Genomic DNA, 17,640 nt, shown 5'->3' with positions numbered 1-17,640 from the left:
GGGCCGCCATGCCCTGGGGAAGGAGAAAAGGTGGGAGGGAGTCTGGACATGACTGGTGGCCCATGTCACATCTGCTGCCACCCAAGGCTGGGCATGGTCCTTCCTTTTGAGTCATAACGTGCCACTGCAGGCTTTGTCCCTTCTGTCCTTTTCCAGTTCCTTTCTTCCGGGGTGGGTCACCAGCAACTGTGTGGTGGACAGTTACTGGGGTGTGTGATTGCTCTGTCCCTGGGGACGTCCAGTGCTGGCCGTGGATGGCCCTCTCCTCTGACTTGTCAGAGACCAATGGTGGATCAGTTAATCATAAAAGTTGGATAAAGTGGGGAGTCATAAAACCCATACATACTCTAAACATTTCATTTTATGTTAAAACATATAATGTGCATTTATTGACCCTCCCCGCCCCACCCCCGTTTTTTTTTTTTTTTTTTTTTTTTGCCAAGGTCTTACTTTTTAGTGTGAGATGCTGATTGGAGTTCTGTATTATTTTCCTCGCCTAAACCACACACATATACCCTGCTTACGATTTTTGGTTTTGGTTTCTTTAAGGTGGAATGAGATTCTTAGAAGGCCCCTGGAAGCAATCTGGCAGGAGAATTCTGAATTTCTTTTATGACTCCTCTGCTCGCCCCCTGCCGCCCAGTCTTTTACTTAATTCAACAACTCTTTAATTAACAGCTTTCCTTTTAATGACTCTTACCAAGGCATTCAACCAGTTTTTGTAGAGATGACTCTCTCTTTTCACGCTAGTACTGATATTTCGTTCATTTAGGTAATCGTCAGTTCAATTATATAATTATAAGTACCTCTGGCATAAACAGCTTGGGAACAGACATGATTGGTTCTTGTGCGCAGTTACAGACTGGAGGGCAGAAGCAGAAGTGTGCGGTGCTGCCCGCCATGAGGATTCGTGGGTCACAGGCATCGGTTGTCTGATGTTGGGGGCGGGGCGCTCGGTCACCCTGGGCTGGCTGAGGGTGACCGTGTAACGTGGAGGCTGCCGAGGTGGGAGCCGGGGAAAGGCAGGCTTCAGAACCCCCCTCTCCCACTCGGTGGTGACTTGGGTGAGCCACTCACCTCTGGGCATCTCAGTCCCCTCAGCTATCAAAGAGACAGCTCAACGAAGTCTACAAACGTATTCTGAGAACTGAGAGCCCAGCCACGTGGTGAGATGGTGGTGGTCAAACCGTCGCCCTGGGGTTGTTTCTGGGAGGAGACGGGAGGGTATGTGCATGACCGTGATGCTTCGTACTCAAGAGAGAGAAGCCCACCTTTTCATTCTGCTTTCCCTCTGATGGTGAGGTAATGCCTATAACGCATTTATTCTGGTGCCTGGCACAGAGTAAGGTAAGGCTAGTTGAGACTCACTACTATTGTCGTTATTCTTAGCTTCCTGTAGGTCCCTCACCACGCTGGGTCCTTCCTTTGATTTTCTACTTTAAACTAGCTATTGAGTCCCTTCTCCTCTTAAGTGTTTTTCAGAAATTAAAGCCAGAAAAATGAGAAGGTCTTGGGGGAAAACAAAACAAAACAAAACCCAATGATTTCCAGGCAGTGTAAATACAGGATTAATTTATTAGACGAGGTTAAGGAACTTGGAGCGATCTGATGTCTACTCCTGTTGCTTTAAGATTACATCGGTGGTCCCTTTTTTTCCGAGGCAGTGATGTGTTTCCCTAGGAGCCTGCCCTTTAGAGTAAACTTCTTACAGCTTGTCTAAAATTGCAACCCTAATTGTACCGTGTTAGAAAATGGTACCTTTCTCACATTATCAGATGAAAAGTGACCTCCTAGGAGGTAACCACAGACCAGTTACTACTGGCCACATCGAATTATATGTCTTCCTCCTTCCCAGCAAAAGAAAGCTTTTGTCCAGTTGGTTTATCGTCCTCTAGAACTGTTAAAGGAGATGGTTGTGAGAAATTCAAAGTATACGTTAGGGCTTCCCTGGTGGTGCAGTGGTTAAGAATCCGCCTGCCAATGCAGGGGACATGGGTTCGAGCCCTGGTCCAGGAAGATCCCACATGCCACGGAGCAACTAAGCCTGTGTGCCACAACTACTGAGCCTGTGTGCCACAACTACTGAAGCCCGTGTGCCTAGAGCCTGTGCTCCACAGCAAGAGAAGCCACCGCGATGAGAAGCCCATGCACTGCAGCAAAGAGTAGCCCCCATTCACCACAACTAGAGAAAGCCTGTGCACAGCAATGAAGACCCAACGCAGCCATAAATAAATAAATAAATTTATAGAATAAAGTTTTAAAAAAAATTCAGACCCCTTAGCCGGGCCCTCAAGGCCAGACAGGATCTGCTCCCAATCTACTTTGCCAGTTTTACTTTCAAAAACTCACCTTCTCATCAAAGATAGCCCTCTGATGGTGACTTCCCTGGTGGCCCAGTGGGTAAGACTCCACGCTCCCAATGCAGGTGGCCTAGGTTCGATCCCTGGTCGGGGACCTAGATCCTGCATGCATGCTGCAACTAAGAGTTTGCATGCCACAGCTAAGGAGTCCGAATGCTGCAACTAAAGATTCCGCATGCTGCAATTAAGACCTGGCGCAGCCAAAATAAGTAAGCAAATAAATAAGTAAATAAAATATTTTTTAAAAAAGAAAGAAAATTGGTTACATATCTAAAGATGAGCTTATTTAAAAAAATAAAAAGATAGCCCTCTGACAGCCCCCGTATGTGGGGGCATCTTCTTAGACCCCCCAAAGCTTTACCCAAACCTCTCTTGTGCCTCTAGCTGAGCTCAGCTAATGTCATGTATTCATTTGGCAAATAAATGTGTTGCACGCCTACTATGTGCTAGACACTGTGGTGGGCTCTGTGACACAAGAGTGGACCAGGGGGACTTCCCTGGTGGCGCAGTGGTTAAGAATTTGCCTGCCAGTGCAGGGGACATGGTTTCGAGCCCTGGTCCAGGAAGATCCCACATGCCACAGAGCAGCTAAGCCTGTGCACCACAACTACTGAGCCTACGCTCTAGAGCCCGCAAGCCACAACTACTGAGCCCATGTGTCAGAACTACTGAAGCCTGCGTGCTTAGAGCCCATGCCCCACAACAAGAGAAGCCACTGCAATGAGAAGCCCGCGCACTGCAACGAAGAGTAGCCCCCACTCGCCGTAACAACAGAAAAGCCCACGCACAGCAATGAAGACCCAACACAGCCAAAGATAAAATAAATAAAAATTAAAAAAAATGTATACGGTAGACTGGAGGGCAGGGGCTGCATTTTACACTAGTGCTTCTGCAGCCTTGACGTGCACCCAGATCACTTGGGGACCTGGTTGAGATGCAGATCCTGAGTCAACAGCTCTGGGGTAGCCTGGGATAGTGCAGCTCTTACCACCTCCCTGGTGATGTCCCTGCAGGTGGTCCGTAGACGCAGTGTGATTAGCAAGGTTCCATACTTTATAGGTGTCACTGCCCCCCACCCCAGTTGGGCTGGAGTGCTACACTTCAGTGTCAGAGAATTGGTTGCCTAAGGTGGCAAGATGAGTCTGGTTAAACTTCACTGCCTTCCTGGGACAAGTCTGAGTCCTCTCTGCGTTGTCTTTTCAGGCCACATTCCAGAACCAGACTTCTCACTCCTGCCTGTGTCTATAATACTGAATAGTTAGTTGTCTGTCCCCCAATAGAGGAACTGGGGGGGTGGCATGAATTGGGAGATTAGGTTTGACATAAATACACCATCAGGTGTAAAATAGATAGCTAGTGGGAACCTGTGGTATAGCACAGGGAGCTCAGCTCAGTGCTCTGTGACGACCTAGAGGGGTGGGATGGGGGGCAGTGAGGTCCAAGAGGGAGGAGATACAGGTATACATATAGCTGATTCACTTCATTGTACCACAGAAGCTAACATAACATTGTAAAGCAATTATACTCCAATAAAAAAAAAAAGTGATGGACATACTAAAAATAAAATGATTAAAAGTGTCATCCTCTGTTGTTTGGCATGGAAAGACATCTACAAATTGTGTGAGGAAAATGCAGGTGGCCGAATGCTTTTTCTTCTATTATTTGAGGCTTTTAAAAATATTAAGCATGCATTTTCATAAATAAAAAAATCAATAAAGGTATTTTCATTCTGAAAAAAGACCCAAAGCAGACAATAAAAAAGTTGAGTCACCACTGAGCCAAATGTGGATGAAAGCAATAAAGAATCAGAACCCCGTGGCCAGTCCTATCCCATTAGGGTGTATCTCACTTTTCAAGGGTAGTCAGGTATCCAGCTCACAAACTGAGATAATATTTGAATCAGTGCGGATTAATTACACGGGACCTTGCAAATGTAAACTGATGATGATGATGGGTATGGGAGGGCGTAACGGAAGGAAGGAGGCTCTGTTTACTGACTGCCCCCACACGTCAGGTCCTTGGTTGAGGGGCTTTCAGAGATGTTCTATTCTGGTCCTCCCCGAGGGTTGGATGGCAGAATTCCCACTTTATAGATGAAGAAACGGAGGCTCAGAGAAGGGGATTCTCTGGGGTTACACAGTGACATGTTAGGATTTGAGCCCTGGGCCCTCTGACTCTGAATCCAGTGCTTTCTGAAAAGCCCCTTGGATTTCCCGGACAGCTCGGCCAGCTCCAACTCCTCCTCTCTTCTCTTTTTCAGACGGCTCAACCGGAACCAGCTGTACGCATTACCAGAACTGCTGTTCCAGAATAACCAGGCTCTGTCGAGGCTGTGAGTGACGCTTCATGGGAGAAAGCTCTCTCTGTGGTCTTATCCCTCACCCAGTTGAGGGGGCAGTGTGTGGTCAGTGGGGCCTGGACTCTCCCATGACCGTGACCCATGTGCTCCTCACCTGGCAGGCATCGTTCAGGGCATCAAAGGCCGGCTTATTGTGGGAAGGTGCTTTGCGGGGCCTTTCTTCATGGCAAACGCTTGACAGAATTGGCAGTCTATCCAATTCTGTGTGCTGCCCCTGACAGTGTGGTATGGGAATGTCCTTGGGGTGGGCAAGCTTGTCAGCTATGATGGCAGACTTTACGGGGAGGACCGTACTCATGCATCTCTCGCTGCCTTTGGTAACCTGCCTTGGGTGGAATATTCATTCACATAAGCCCTTCTTGGATCTGTTTCTGTTTTCAGCTCAGAGTAATGAGGTCTGTGAGCTTATTAACCGTGGCATAAAGTCATACTTGTATTTGCTGTAAATGTACTTCTTTCAAGTTTAAAAGGGAGTGGCCAATTCTGCTGCTCCATGATTTACGAGATATGTCTGTAATTGTTCTCCTGTACATTTCATTTTGTGGGATCTTGGGTAGGACAGGACCTTAGAGATTACCTGAGGACTCTCTTCTGCAGCTCCTTAGGGTATGTATGGTCTTTTAATCTTTGCTTGGCTACTTCTAGTGATGGGGAGTTCACCACCTCCTTGGGCAACCAATTCCATTGTTGGACAGATCTGCATATTAGAAACATTTTCTTAACTTTGAGCCCTAAATCTGCTTTCTAATTATGATTTCTCTGCTTTGCTTTCTGTAAGTACCTAGAACAACCATATACAGTACTTTTTTTTTTTTGCCGTACGCGGGCCTCTCACTGTTGTGGCCTCTCCCGTTGCGGAGCACAGCCTCTGGACGTGCAGGCTCAGCGGCCATGGCTCATGGGCCCAGCCGCTCTGCGGCATGTGGGATCTTCCCGGACTGGGGCACGAACCCGTGTCCCCTGCATCGGCAGGCGGACTCTCAACCACTGCGCCACCAGGGAAGCCCCTATTTGTAGACTTTTTAATGACGGCTGTTCTAACTGGTGTGAAGTGATACTTCGTTGTAGTTTTGATTTGCATTTCTCTAATATTAGCAATATTGAGCATCTTTTCATGTGCCTGTTGGCCATCTGTATGTCTTCTTTGGAGAAATGTCTGTTTAGGTCTTCTGCCCATTTTTTTTTTTTTTTGCGGTATGCGGGCCTCTCACTGTTGTGGCCTCTCTTGCTGAGGAGCACAGGCTCCGGACGCACAGGCCCAGCGGCCATGGCTCACGGGCCCAGCCGCTCCGCGGCATGTGGGATCTTCCCGGACCGGGGCACGAACCCGCGTCCCCTGCATCGGCAGGCGGACTCCCAACCACTGCGCCACCAGGGAAGCCCTTCTGCCCATTTTTTGATCGGGTGTTTTGTTTTTTTGATATTAAGTTGTATGAACTGTTTGTATATTTTGGAAATTAATCTCTTTCAGTAGCATCGTTTGCAAATATTTTCTCCCAGTCTGTAGGTTGTCTTTTTGTTTCCTCTTGTTATTTCTTAAGCCCACCTCTAAGCATAGGAGTGCAAGCTGATGGGACTTTGGGGAGGACTCCTGTGCAGCATGCCCCACTTATATCAGCCTAGAACTTGAATTCATGACCAGGGACAGTACTTCCTGATGCCTCTCCAGTTCAGGTCATCTCAAAAAGGGCACATTCTGGGGGGAAATGATTAAATAAACCTTTTTATCGATCTGGTTGTTTGTCCCTGTTGTCTGGGCCCTGAATTTTTCACCTTGGTGATGGTTATAGGGAAGGGTACAGGAGCAAGTGCTCAAAGACTTATTTGCTAATATTCTTTTTTTTTTTTTTTTTTTGCGGTACACGGGCGTCTCACTGTTGTGGCCTCTCCTGTTGCGGAGCACAGGCTTTGGACGCGCAGGCTCAGCGGCCATGGCTCACGGGCCCAGCCGCTCCGCGGCCTGTGGGATCCTCCCGGACCGGGGCACGAACCTGTGTCCCCTGCATCAGCAGGAGGACTCTCAACCACTGCGCCACCAGGGAAGCCCCGCTAATATTCTTTACCTTTCCTCCACCCCCAGTCCATTGACCTGAGCATCTGGCATTCCAAAACATCTCTCCTAACTCTCCCAGTGGTCTGGCTGAGGAGCACTCGGGCACTCCTGGTTCCAGAAACAGGACCCCTGCAGGCTGGTGGGTTGGGGTGGGCTGAGTAGTGTAAAGGCACAAGCAGCAGACTCACGGGCTCTCATGACAGGAAGTAAGGCACAGCTGGGACCAAGAGTGTGAGGGATGTTTCTAGTTCTTTCTGATTGTTTACCTTGTTGTCCCTTTCCTCCCTGCAAACCAGTGTCTTGGGTTTACCAGCAACATCTCAGTTCCACCATGACTTTGGTTGGCCACCGTGCTCACTCCCCTCCTGCTTCCTGTGACCTTGGAGCTCAGATCTCCTCGAGTCTCCAGTCCCAGCCCAGATTTCTGGGGAAGGATTCTGGTTGGCCCATGCTTGGTCAGGAGTTCACTCCTGGGCCAAGGAGCTGTGCTGGCAGCTATGGGACCTCCTGGTGCAGTCACACTCTGGGGTCTACCGTCAGGAGGAGGGTAAGAGAGGATGCAGGGCTTGGCGTTTCTGACTTCTCATCTGTTGACCTTTCTTCTGCTTTGAGGGGTCCATTACTAATACTTTCCACCTGTAGCAAATCATGGATTTTTTTTTTTTTTTTTCACCAGAGGCCGTATGTTAAATCAGCATGAAAACAAGTTTGAGAGAGACCAAATGTGCAGGGTAAGGTGTGGTCACAAAGCACATCAGGTGGTGTGGCCCACGTTTCAACTGATTTTGTCTGTGTAGCTTCGGTAGTTGAAATCCTCTTGCTGGTTATTCCTCACCAATGTTTCTCCACGTGTTGGGTTAGTCCATTTCTTTCCACGTTTGGGACCTGCGGCCCAGAGAGGCAATTTGGCCTGGACCACAGAGCAGTTTGGTAATAGGGTTGGAGTTAGACACCAGGCCTTCAAGGGACCATAAGAAGTCTGAAAATGGGCTTAAACCTTGACCTAGAAATCTCACATTTGGGGATTGACCCTAAAGTCAATAAAATATGACCACAAACATGTTCACCGCAGCATAATTTAGAATGTTGAAATATAGAATATTGAAAACTATATAGAACTGAAATGTCCAATCTTGGGGGAATGGTTAAGTGAATTTTGGTGTATACACTTGACGTAATATTTGTATCATCATCAAAAATGGCATTTATGAAAGACTTAAAGTAACACAGATAAATGTTTGTGATACCAAAGCCAGGATGCAAAATTGTTTTGACAATATGGTCACTAAACAAATCACTCTAAAGCATGCACAGGGAAATGACTACAAAATGCCAACAGGGGTTATCTCTGGGTGGCTTTCTCTTTTTTATATTTCTCAGGTGTTGGATAAAAAGAGTATAATATTTTTATGGTAGGAGACCTCGCAGTTTTTATATGCACTGGAAAACCTCTGTTGTCTGAGTTAAAGTGAACACTAGATAAATGATGTTGGGCCACTTCCTTGAACCCCGTTGAGCCCGTTTGTTCTTCTATCAGATGAAGATAATAATGTCTGCCTCACAGCCTTTCGTGGGGATTCAAGAGAGGTGTAACTCCCTCTCAGGTCAGGTGTAAGCTCCGTAGCACATAATAGATGCTCAGGAAATCAGTGAATTTTTCCCTTTTACAGATGAAGAAATTCAAGCTCAGAGGATTTGTGACCTGCTCAAGGGGTTGAGGTGAATTTGAACCCTGGTCTGTCTGATGCTAAAGCTCATCCTTCCATATCATCTACCCCCTCCCAGCCGTGCACCCTACACCCATCTACCTATCATCTACCCACCACCCAGCCAGCCTCCCTCTCATCTGTGCTCCCATTTACCCATCTACCAACCCGTCAATCAATTCGCCCATCCCTCCATCCTCCATCTCCTGCCATTGGTCCTCCCATCTAACACCCTCCTACCCACCTATGCATCTGCCTGCCCCTCCAGTCTTTTACTCATTTGCCCACCAAGCCCACCCATTCACCCTCTACTTAGGCATCTACCAACATACCCATAAACCTACCATACACCCATCTATCTCCCCATGCCTCACCCACCCTCTCTTCTCCTCCCCTCACCACATCCAACTCCCCTCTCACCTTCCATATCTGCCTGCCCGTCCACCCATGCACCCCCTCGCCCAACATTTACAGAGGCCCTCCTGTGAGCCAGGCACTGTGGTCGGTGCTGAGAACACTTGACGGCTGTGTAAGACGGCTAGGTGGGGCGCTGTCTCTGCAGGAGGTGAGGGTTTATCACTAGTGCACTTTGCAAGCAGTCTGTATCCTCTGAGCTACCAACAGTTTGGAGTGGGCGGGGTGGGGGGGGATATGATTGATTGGCTGGATCCGTATCTCCTGCCTGGGGTGGTTATATCCTGGTGGCAGGTGACCTGGGTTAAAGATCAGCTTCATCACCTGATAGCCACCCATGAGAGGGTGTGGAGATGTTGTTTTGCAGATGCACATAGGGGTTGAGGTTAGGGTTAGAGGGACAAATTTGAACCTGCCTTCTTCTCTTATAGCAGCACAAAACCGAGGCTTCATCCACATTGGGGTGGGGAGCACCGTGAGTGTCAGCCGCCTGTGCTCTGTCCTCCCAGATTTGGGGAGGAGTCTCTCCCGCTGCCTTGCAGTCCCGCCTCTTGCTGGTTGCATTCCCTTCCTAGTCCAGAAGCCGCTTCTGGAAACCCAGTTCCTCTGGGTTTCTTTTTAGCCTTGAAACCAATATGTGCCCTGACAAGATTGACCTTTTGTGTCTCTGCTGGGCCTGGAAGGGGTGGGGTGGGTGATTAAGGGCAGCCGAGGGCATTGATTCCCCCTTATTTATATCCGTGCTGTAAGGACCAGGATAATTCATTACCGGGCCTCGGTGGCTGGAGAGGCGGGGGTGTGATCTTCTTCTGGAGCCCTGTTGAAGAATGCCTGACCCCACCGACCTTGTCTCGAGCTGGGTTTAATTAAACTGTCAGCACTGGTCAGAAGAACAAAGCCTCCCTTCCCATCCTGGTCCCCAGCCCCCATCAGAGGCAGGGGGCATTCTCTGCTGAAATGAAGAGCTGTTAAAAATGGATCAGTCTTGCCTCCGAGGGAAATTACCCGAAGCAGGAAGGTGACCTCGCTTTTGTGACACGTCCACTCCGGGCAACAGATCTGCGGAACCGAACCGTCCTTGCCACCCGCCGAGGACCCCAAGCGTGAGGAATGGGGCTTCTTCCTGCCAGAACTGCCTTAAGATGCCATCCCTCACTCCCTGGACTCCCCTTTTCCCAGAGAGGAATTTCAGGAGCTTTGTGAGATATTAAGTCTGTGAGGTGTTTCTGGCATTAATGATAGAAAGAAGTTTCCTTGGTTAGAAGGTTTGGGGAAGTTTGAGGTCAAACAAGTTTCTCTGTGGAGTGACTTTCAGCCCCTTTAATCCACTTGTGCTCACTATAAAGCCCCCAGGGGACATGTAGGGTGTTGCCAAATTGATAGGACTGTGAAAGTCTTGAAAATTTTATTTTTAGGGAATACCTAGATCTTGTGGGTCTAGTGTCAGACTTGCTGAGGCCTCAGACAATAAGGATCAGAGCTGAGACTTGAACTCAGGTCCCCCTGACCCCAGACCCATGCACCTACCTCTAAACCATCAGTACTCAAACTAGTGTGGGAGTTACTTAGAGGATTTTAAAATGCAGATCCCCAGGCACTATCTTCAGAGACCCTGAGTTAACAGGTGTGGAAGGGCCCAAGGATACGCATTATTGTCAAGCCCCATCTGATTCACACTTTGAGAAGCCTTGCTCCCCAGCATGCTTGCTGAGTCTTAGGTGGGGACCCCTCTTCGGGCAGAGCCCCTATCTGTCTCTGCCCGACTTGGTTCTGGTGTGAGAGCCACAGGAACAAAGCCCTCCTAAGGGCAGACGCTTCACCTCTTGCTGCCCTGCAGAGAGCGATTTGGGGATTATGAGTTGGCAATTATGGAGCACTCTGGGCTCTCAAAGTGCTTTCCAATCATTAAATCTGTGCCTGCTGTCAAAGCTCTAGTGAAGATGCACGTGTCCTACTGGGTTGGCCCAGGAGCCTCTGCGGAAGAGGGCAGCCAGCCTGAGATTGACGGACCATGTGCCAGAATGGCTGACTTTGCCCAGCATGGATGGATGTCCTGAGCACAGCCCCGGCCGAGGCTCTGCCCCCCACTGCCTCACAACCACACTTTTGTGAACCTTCACAAATAAGGACAGCCAGCTGGAAACCAGGGCCTGGGGGAGGGCTGGGGGCAAGAGCTGTGGATGGGTCATCCGCAGGGGATCGTGTCCTGCTGGGGACCTTTTACAGGGGCTCAAAGGAATGAAAAGCTGCCAGTTCTCTCCTACAGCTTGATAAAATCGGTACCGAATAAACCATTCATAAGCATGGAGAAGATTCTGAACAGAGGGGGCATGCAGGAGGGGGCTGCTGTGAATAACTTCTAGGGGAGTGAGGATGTTTTAAGAACCATCTCAAATATTACATAAATAATTTTGCTATGATTTTGAACATTTGGAAAACAGAGAAAAGCAAAGAAAGATAAGAGGTTTCTTTTTTTTTTAAGTTAAATAAGGCATTTAAAAATGCTTGAGCGATCATTCCAGTATTTTTTAAAAAGAGAGTTTAATACAATTGTTAAGCACTTATGTGCCAAACAATTTCCATGCATTTTCTCGTTTTAATTGTTACAGTCCTAGGCCATTATTATCCCCCTTTTACAGTTGGGAGAATTGAGGCATGGAGGAGTTAAGTAAATGGATCACATAGCTAGTTGTCGGCAGATCTAGGTTTTGAATGCACGGCATGCTCTTACCCACCATGCTGTACTGCCTTTCGTTATAGAAAATAGAGAAACAGGAAGAAGAAAGAGATTGCTCAGGAGTCTTCTGGGAAGGTAGGTTTAAAGTCAGGTGTTGAAGGGTGTGGGAGACATAGGTAGATGGAGAGGGTGCAGTTGCCCCATGAGCAGGGACCCCACAACTACAGAGTGTTGTGTGGGTCTCGGCCTGGAAGGAGGTGTAGACGGGCTCTGTCTTCTAGAATGAGGAGTCTGGAATGAGTGATAGCCAGGGGGCCACAGAGGGTTCTCCTCCCCTTCCTCCCACCGTCTGCACCTGAGCAGGAGGGACAGATGGGCCCACATCTCTCCCTTAGCTTGTTTGGAGTGTTACCTCCCTGTCACAGTTCCTCAGTTCCTCCCACCCCTGGCAAAGCTGACTGTTGCCTCTTTAATACCTTCTTTTTGTTTTTTTTCCTCTATAACTTTTTTTTTAATTGTGGTAAAATATACACAACCTAATACTTATCATTTTAACCACTTGTAAGTGTACAATTCAGTGGCATTAACTCCGTTCACAATGTTGGGCAACTATCAGCACTATCTATACCCCAAAGTTCTCATCATCCCAACAGAAACTCTCTACCTATTAAACAATAATTCCCAGTTCTCCCTCTTCCCCCGGCCCTGGTAATCTCTAGTCTACTTTCTGTCTCTATGAATTTGCCTATTCTAATTTGCCTTGTATAAGCAGGATCGTAGGATATTTGCCATCATGACTGGCTTACTTCGCTTAACACAGTGTTTTCAAGGTCCATTCATGTTGTAGCCTATATCAAAGTTTCACTCTTTTTCATGACTAATATATTCCACTGTGGATATACCACATTTGTTTATCCATTCAGCTGCTGATGGACACTTGGGTTGTTTCCACCTCTCGGTGCCCTCTTAGCTGTTGCTCATATCTTGGTCAGAGTCCCCACAACGGTCCACATAACCCTTTTCCCTGCTTCCCCTACCCCCTACCAGACTGGGCAGGGACCTAGGCCTACCCATCCTTGTTTCCCCAACAGGAGCGGGGTCGGCAGGGCCGGCAAGCTGTGGTGTCTTTCTGGTGGCAGACATTGTCCCGAAGGCTATAAGAGGAGAGTAAACAGCTTCCATTGTTTGTGTAGGGCTCACTAGTTCTTCCCCGCCTTCTCTGATATCTTGGGACATGGCAGTCTGTGCTGGGCCCCGGCTTCATGGACTCAGTACCTGCCAGCTGACCCTTGTTCTCCTTGATCTGTCGTTGGCCTTGACTTGTGGTCTAGAAACATGAAGCCAGTTGTTCAAGAGCCCAGTGCTGGCTTGTAGGATGAGTAATATCTACTGGGGGTGGGTTGAATTGAGTCTCTGCAGAAGCAGCAGGGGTACCCCTCTGCTTGAAATGGGGTGTGGAGGGTAGTCACAGGGAGCCCCTGCTTCCTTGGAGGCAGGAAGAGCTTGAGCTGGCAGTGGAGAGAGGAGGGGTTCAAGGAGGAAACATGGACCTTTTAGCTGGTGGAGACAGACGTGAGTCGGCAAGGGCTGGACTCAGGTGATGCAATGGTAACTGGCACGTGGTAGGGTTTGACTGACTCAATCTTGGATGACGCTGGGCCAGGACCTGGCATCTCCTAGTCAGACCCTCTCCTTAAGCTGAACCACTGTGGCCCAGGTGGTTCTGTTTTCTACTTGGTATTCCCAGCCAGGTGTCTGGGGATCTCGAGAAGCTCAAAGAAGAAATGATGGGGCTCCTTAAGCTCTTTACAATGTGTGCAACAGGGCCAAATGTGTAAACTCAATGTTTCTTTTTTTTTTTTAATTTTTGATATATCAGTTTGGTGGTGCAGCTGTTTGGTAGGTGCTCATGGGAAGCCCTGACTGGCAGTTGATTAACTGGTTCTTGATTAATAGTAAAAATATGAAAAGGTATAGTATTTTTTTTTTTTTTACGATACGCGGGCCCCCCACCGCTGCGGCCCCTCCCGCCGCGGAGCACAGGCTCCAGACGCACAGGCTCAGCGGCCACGGCCCACAGGCCCAGCCGCTCCACGGCATGCGGGACTCTGCTGGACCAGGGCACGAACCCGCGCCCCCTGCATCGGCAGGCGGACTCCCAACCACTGTGCCACCAGGGAAGCCCAAAAGTTATAGTATTAATAAAGATATTTTAATGGCTCAGATCTTTGAAATGTTGGGTTTGAAGGTGTGGTGGAGGAGCTATCAAAAGGCATCCTTCTGGTGAAATGGCTGGGAACCATTGCCTTATTTGGACCCATTCCTTCCTCCCGACCCCCATCCATGTGCCGGAGGGCAAGGAGCCCCTGGCTGTTCACCCCCATGGTCAGTCTGGCTTTGGCCCCAGTGTTAACGTGGAGCCTCTTGGCAGAGCCTGATCTTTGTCCCAGGGAAGCTCCGTGGGTGTCCGGCTCTTGCGGGGAGCCTTGGAGTGGGGTGGGTGAAGGGCAGACAAAGAGCTGATAAACCCAACCCCTTGTGTTTCCCAAATCCCTGGCTCTTTTTCCCATAGTTCTGTGGGGTCCAGTCCTTTGCTTAGGAGATGCAGGCCTCTTATCTGGCCAGTTGTTGGTACTGACAGTGGCTTGGCAGGAGCAGACCCTTTCTCTGAACACATTCCCCAGGAGTTGACTATAATATAGAGCTCTTTATTAGGTTAACTTGGCGTGAATATTAACACAAATTATAACTCATTACATTTAAATTCGTGATCTGTAATACTGCAAGATTTAAAGAAATAAACACTGGGATACGGTGCGTTACCTTTTTCATTAATTCTTGACTGGTATCAATCTCAATTTTAATTTAAACTTTAACATGGAGCCTCTTAGCATCAAAAGTCCTTCCTAGAACATACACATGGACTTTTATTACTTTGGGACTTTATACTTAGGCATCAGAAGTCCACAGGGGCAACAGAGATTGTTATATAAAGGGTTGGTATTGATATCCAAAAGGCTCCTCAGCTTTCACTGATATACCTGTAGCTTGGTTCTGCTTCTTTGAAACCCAAATTCCCATTCGCCCTTTCCAGTTTTAGGCTGTCTTGCCACTTGTCAACGATGGCTTTTTTAAAAATTGTGATTAAAAACACATAACATAAAATTTACCATCTTAACCATACGCTTAAGTGTACAGTTCGGTAGTGTTAAATAGATTTACATTGTGAATCAGATCTCCAGAATATTTTCATCTTGCAGATCTGAAACTCTGTACACATTAAACAACTTCCCTTCTTCCCTCCCCCCAGCCCCTGGTAACCACTGTTCCACTTTCTGTTTCTATGAATTTGACTCTCTAGGTGCCTCATAAATGGAATCATACAGTATTTGTCTTTTTGTGACTGGCTTATTTTGCTTAGCATAATGCCCTCAAGGTTCATTTATGTTATAGCATGGGTCAGAATTTCTTTCCTTTTTAAGGCTGAATAATATTCCATTGTATGTATACACCACATTTTTGTTTATCCACTCATCCATTGATGGACATTTGGGTTTCTTCCGTCTCTTGGCTGTTGTGAATACTCCTTAAGATCCTACTTTCAGTTCTTTTGGATATATCACCAGAAGTGGGATTACTGGATCATATAGTAGTTCTAGTTTTAATTTTGTGAGGAATCATCATACTCTTTTCCACAGTGGTTGCACCATTTCACCAACACTTGCTATTTTCTGGGGTTTTGATAGTAGTCATCCTAATGGGTGTGAGGTAACATGTCATTGTGATTTTGATTGTGTTCTCTGATGATTAGTGATGTCGGGCATCTTTTCAAATGCTTGTTGGCCATTTGTATATCATCTTTGGCAAAATGCCCAAAGTTTTTGGGCGCGTTCTTTGTCCATTTTTAAATCAGGTTATTTGATTTTTTTTTTTATTATTGAGTTGTAGGAGTTCTTTAAACATTCTGGGCATTAACTCTTTATCAGATACATGATTTGCAAATATTTTCTCCCATTCCACAGTTTGCCTTTTCATTCTACTGATTGTGTCCTTTGATGCTTAGAAGTTTTAAAATTTGGTGTAGTCCCATTTGTCTATTTTTGCTTTTGTTGTCTGTGCTTTTGTTGCCTATGTCATACCCAAGAAATCATTGCCAAGTCCAATCTCATGAAACTTTTCCCATATGTTTTCTTCCAGGAGATTTATAATTTTGGGTCTTACGTTTAGGTCTTTGATCTATTTTGAGCTAATTTTAAAATATGGTGTGAGATGAGGGCCCACCTTCATTCTTTTGCATGTGGATATCCAGTTTTCTGAACACCAGTTGTCGAAGAGTCTGTCCTTTCACCATTGGATGGTCTTGGCACCCTTGTCAAAGATCATTTGACCACATAGGAAAGGGTTTATTCCTGGCCTTCTATTCTGTTCCATTGGTCTTTTTGTTTGTCTTTATGCTAGTACCACAGTGTTTTGATTACTGTCTCTTAAATATGTTTTGAAATCAGGAAGTGTGAGTCCTCCAACTTTGCTCTTCTTTTTCAAAATTGTTTTGGCTATTTGGGCGCAGTGATGGCTTTTTATTTGGAATCACAAGGGACCTGTCACAGCAGAAAAGAGGGTATGGGAGCTTAGATCTTTGGATCAAGTGGGATGAAAGTAATATACTCCAGCCTTCGCTTAAGCACATTGGTGATGGGGAGTTCACTACTTCACAAGACAGCTAGTCTTGTTGGTGAGCAGCTCGGATCATTAGGAATCCTTGTAGCGATCTTGACCTGTTTTCCTGGCACGTTTGCCCAGTGATCTTGGTATGCTCTCTAGAGTTATACTTAGAGCAAGGATGTGGGCCAAGGGTCAGCCCTTTAACTGGCCATTATCTTTGGCAGATTCTTCAAGGGAGCATTCATGTTTCTAGGACAGATCTGTGAGAATTGTTTGTAAGAGGGCTGAAGCTATCTGTAAGTGACTGCCCATTGTACAGATTCTTTGCAAGGTTCAGATCTATCCCCAGAATCTCTGTGGTCCCCTTTGTTCTATTCCATTTATCCCAGGCATCCTTGTGAAGGAATACCCCTAGATCTCCTTGCCACTTCCAGCTCTGCTTGGCTTGGTCTGTTGGGTGGGCTACTCCAGAGCCCACTTCTTCCCTGGAGAAGCACAGAGCTATAGCTGCAAGAAGCTGGTATGATTTAACGAAGTAGGATCCTTTAGCCAGGGGGCAGTTTCCTCATCTTCCTCCCAGGAATCCAGCCCTGACCAAACTTTCCTATCTATAATCAGGGCCTCTCAGGATGGACCAGTAAGGAGGTAGATATGATAGATGGCTGGAGAGAGAGCCATCTGAGGGGTCCTGGATGGACCCATCTGAGGGTTCCATAGAAATGAGTACTGGACTGGGAGCCAGGATGCTTGTGTTCTAGATCTGGTTCTGTCCCTATCTGGCTTTGACCCCTTAGACAAGTCATTAATTTCTCTGGACTCTGCTCTATCATTCTTATTAATGAATTGGATGAGCATACAGAAGGGATGCTCAGCAGATTTGCAAGTGGCACAGAGCTGCAAAGGGATAGCCATTATACTCACGATGATAGAAGTAAGACTGAAAAATATCTTCATGAACTAGGTGGGAATCAATGAGGTGAAATGAAATGCTAATAAATATGAAGATGACTATGAAAGCGTTGAAGAGGGGCGGGGGGACCCGATTTAGCAGCACTTGTTATGAAAAGAGCCTGTGACTTCAAGTTGAGGATGACTCAGGAGTAAGGTGGCTGAAAGAGTGAATGCAGTCTTAGGTTAAACTAATAGAGGCAAAGTGTCCTCTCCAGAGGAGGGGATAGGCCTGTTCTAGTCTCTGCTGATTTGAGCACATCCAGAGAACAGTGTTCAGTACTAGGATTTGGGTTTTATTGTGTAAAATTATGTATTTTATTTATTTATTTATTTGTGTTTTATTGTGGGAGGCTGCAGGGAGAACATGAAACATGTTCTGGAGGAGGGTGGCTAACATCGGGAGCCATCTGGAAACTGTTTCATATGAGATAGAGTCCAGGGGCCTGGGCTGTTTGGTG

The 17,640-nt window shown here is 47.1% G+C and overlaps 1 protein-coding gene across 1 annotated transcript in view; it reads left to right on the top strand.

Moving 5' to 3' along the window:
• Positions 1 to 17,640, top strand: part of SLIT1 (slit guidance ligand 1) — a gene marked incomplete at its 3' end in the record, with an annotated part of 168,982 nt that overhangs the window by 24,884 nt on the left and 126,458 nt on the right. Inside the window, exon 4 of the mRNA XM_082611351.1 lies at positions 4,621 to 4,692. Within this exon, the coding sequence (XP_082467477.1) occupies positions 4,621 to 4,692 (72 nt within the window). The remainder of the gene's footprint in view (positions 1 to 4,620; positions 4,693 to 17,640) is intronic.

The sequence above is a fragment of the Mesoplodon mirus genome (assembly GCF_964341445.2).
Source record: "Mesoplodon mirus genome assembly, chromosome: 2".
Classification (NCBI taxonomy): Eukaryota; Metazoa; Chordata; class Mammalia; order Artiodactyla; family Ziphiidae; genus Mesoplodon; species Mesoplodon mirus.
Note: the sequence above shows the minus strand (reverse complement) of the source record. Positions and strands in the feature narration are given on the sequence as shown.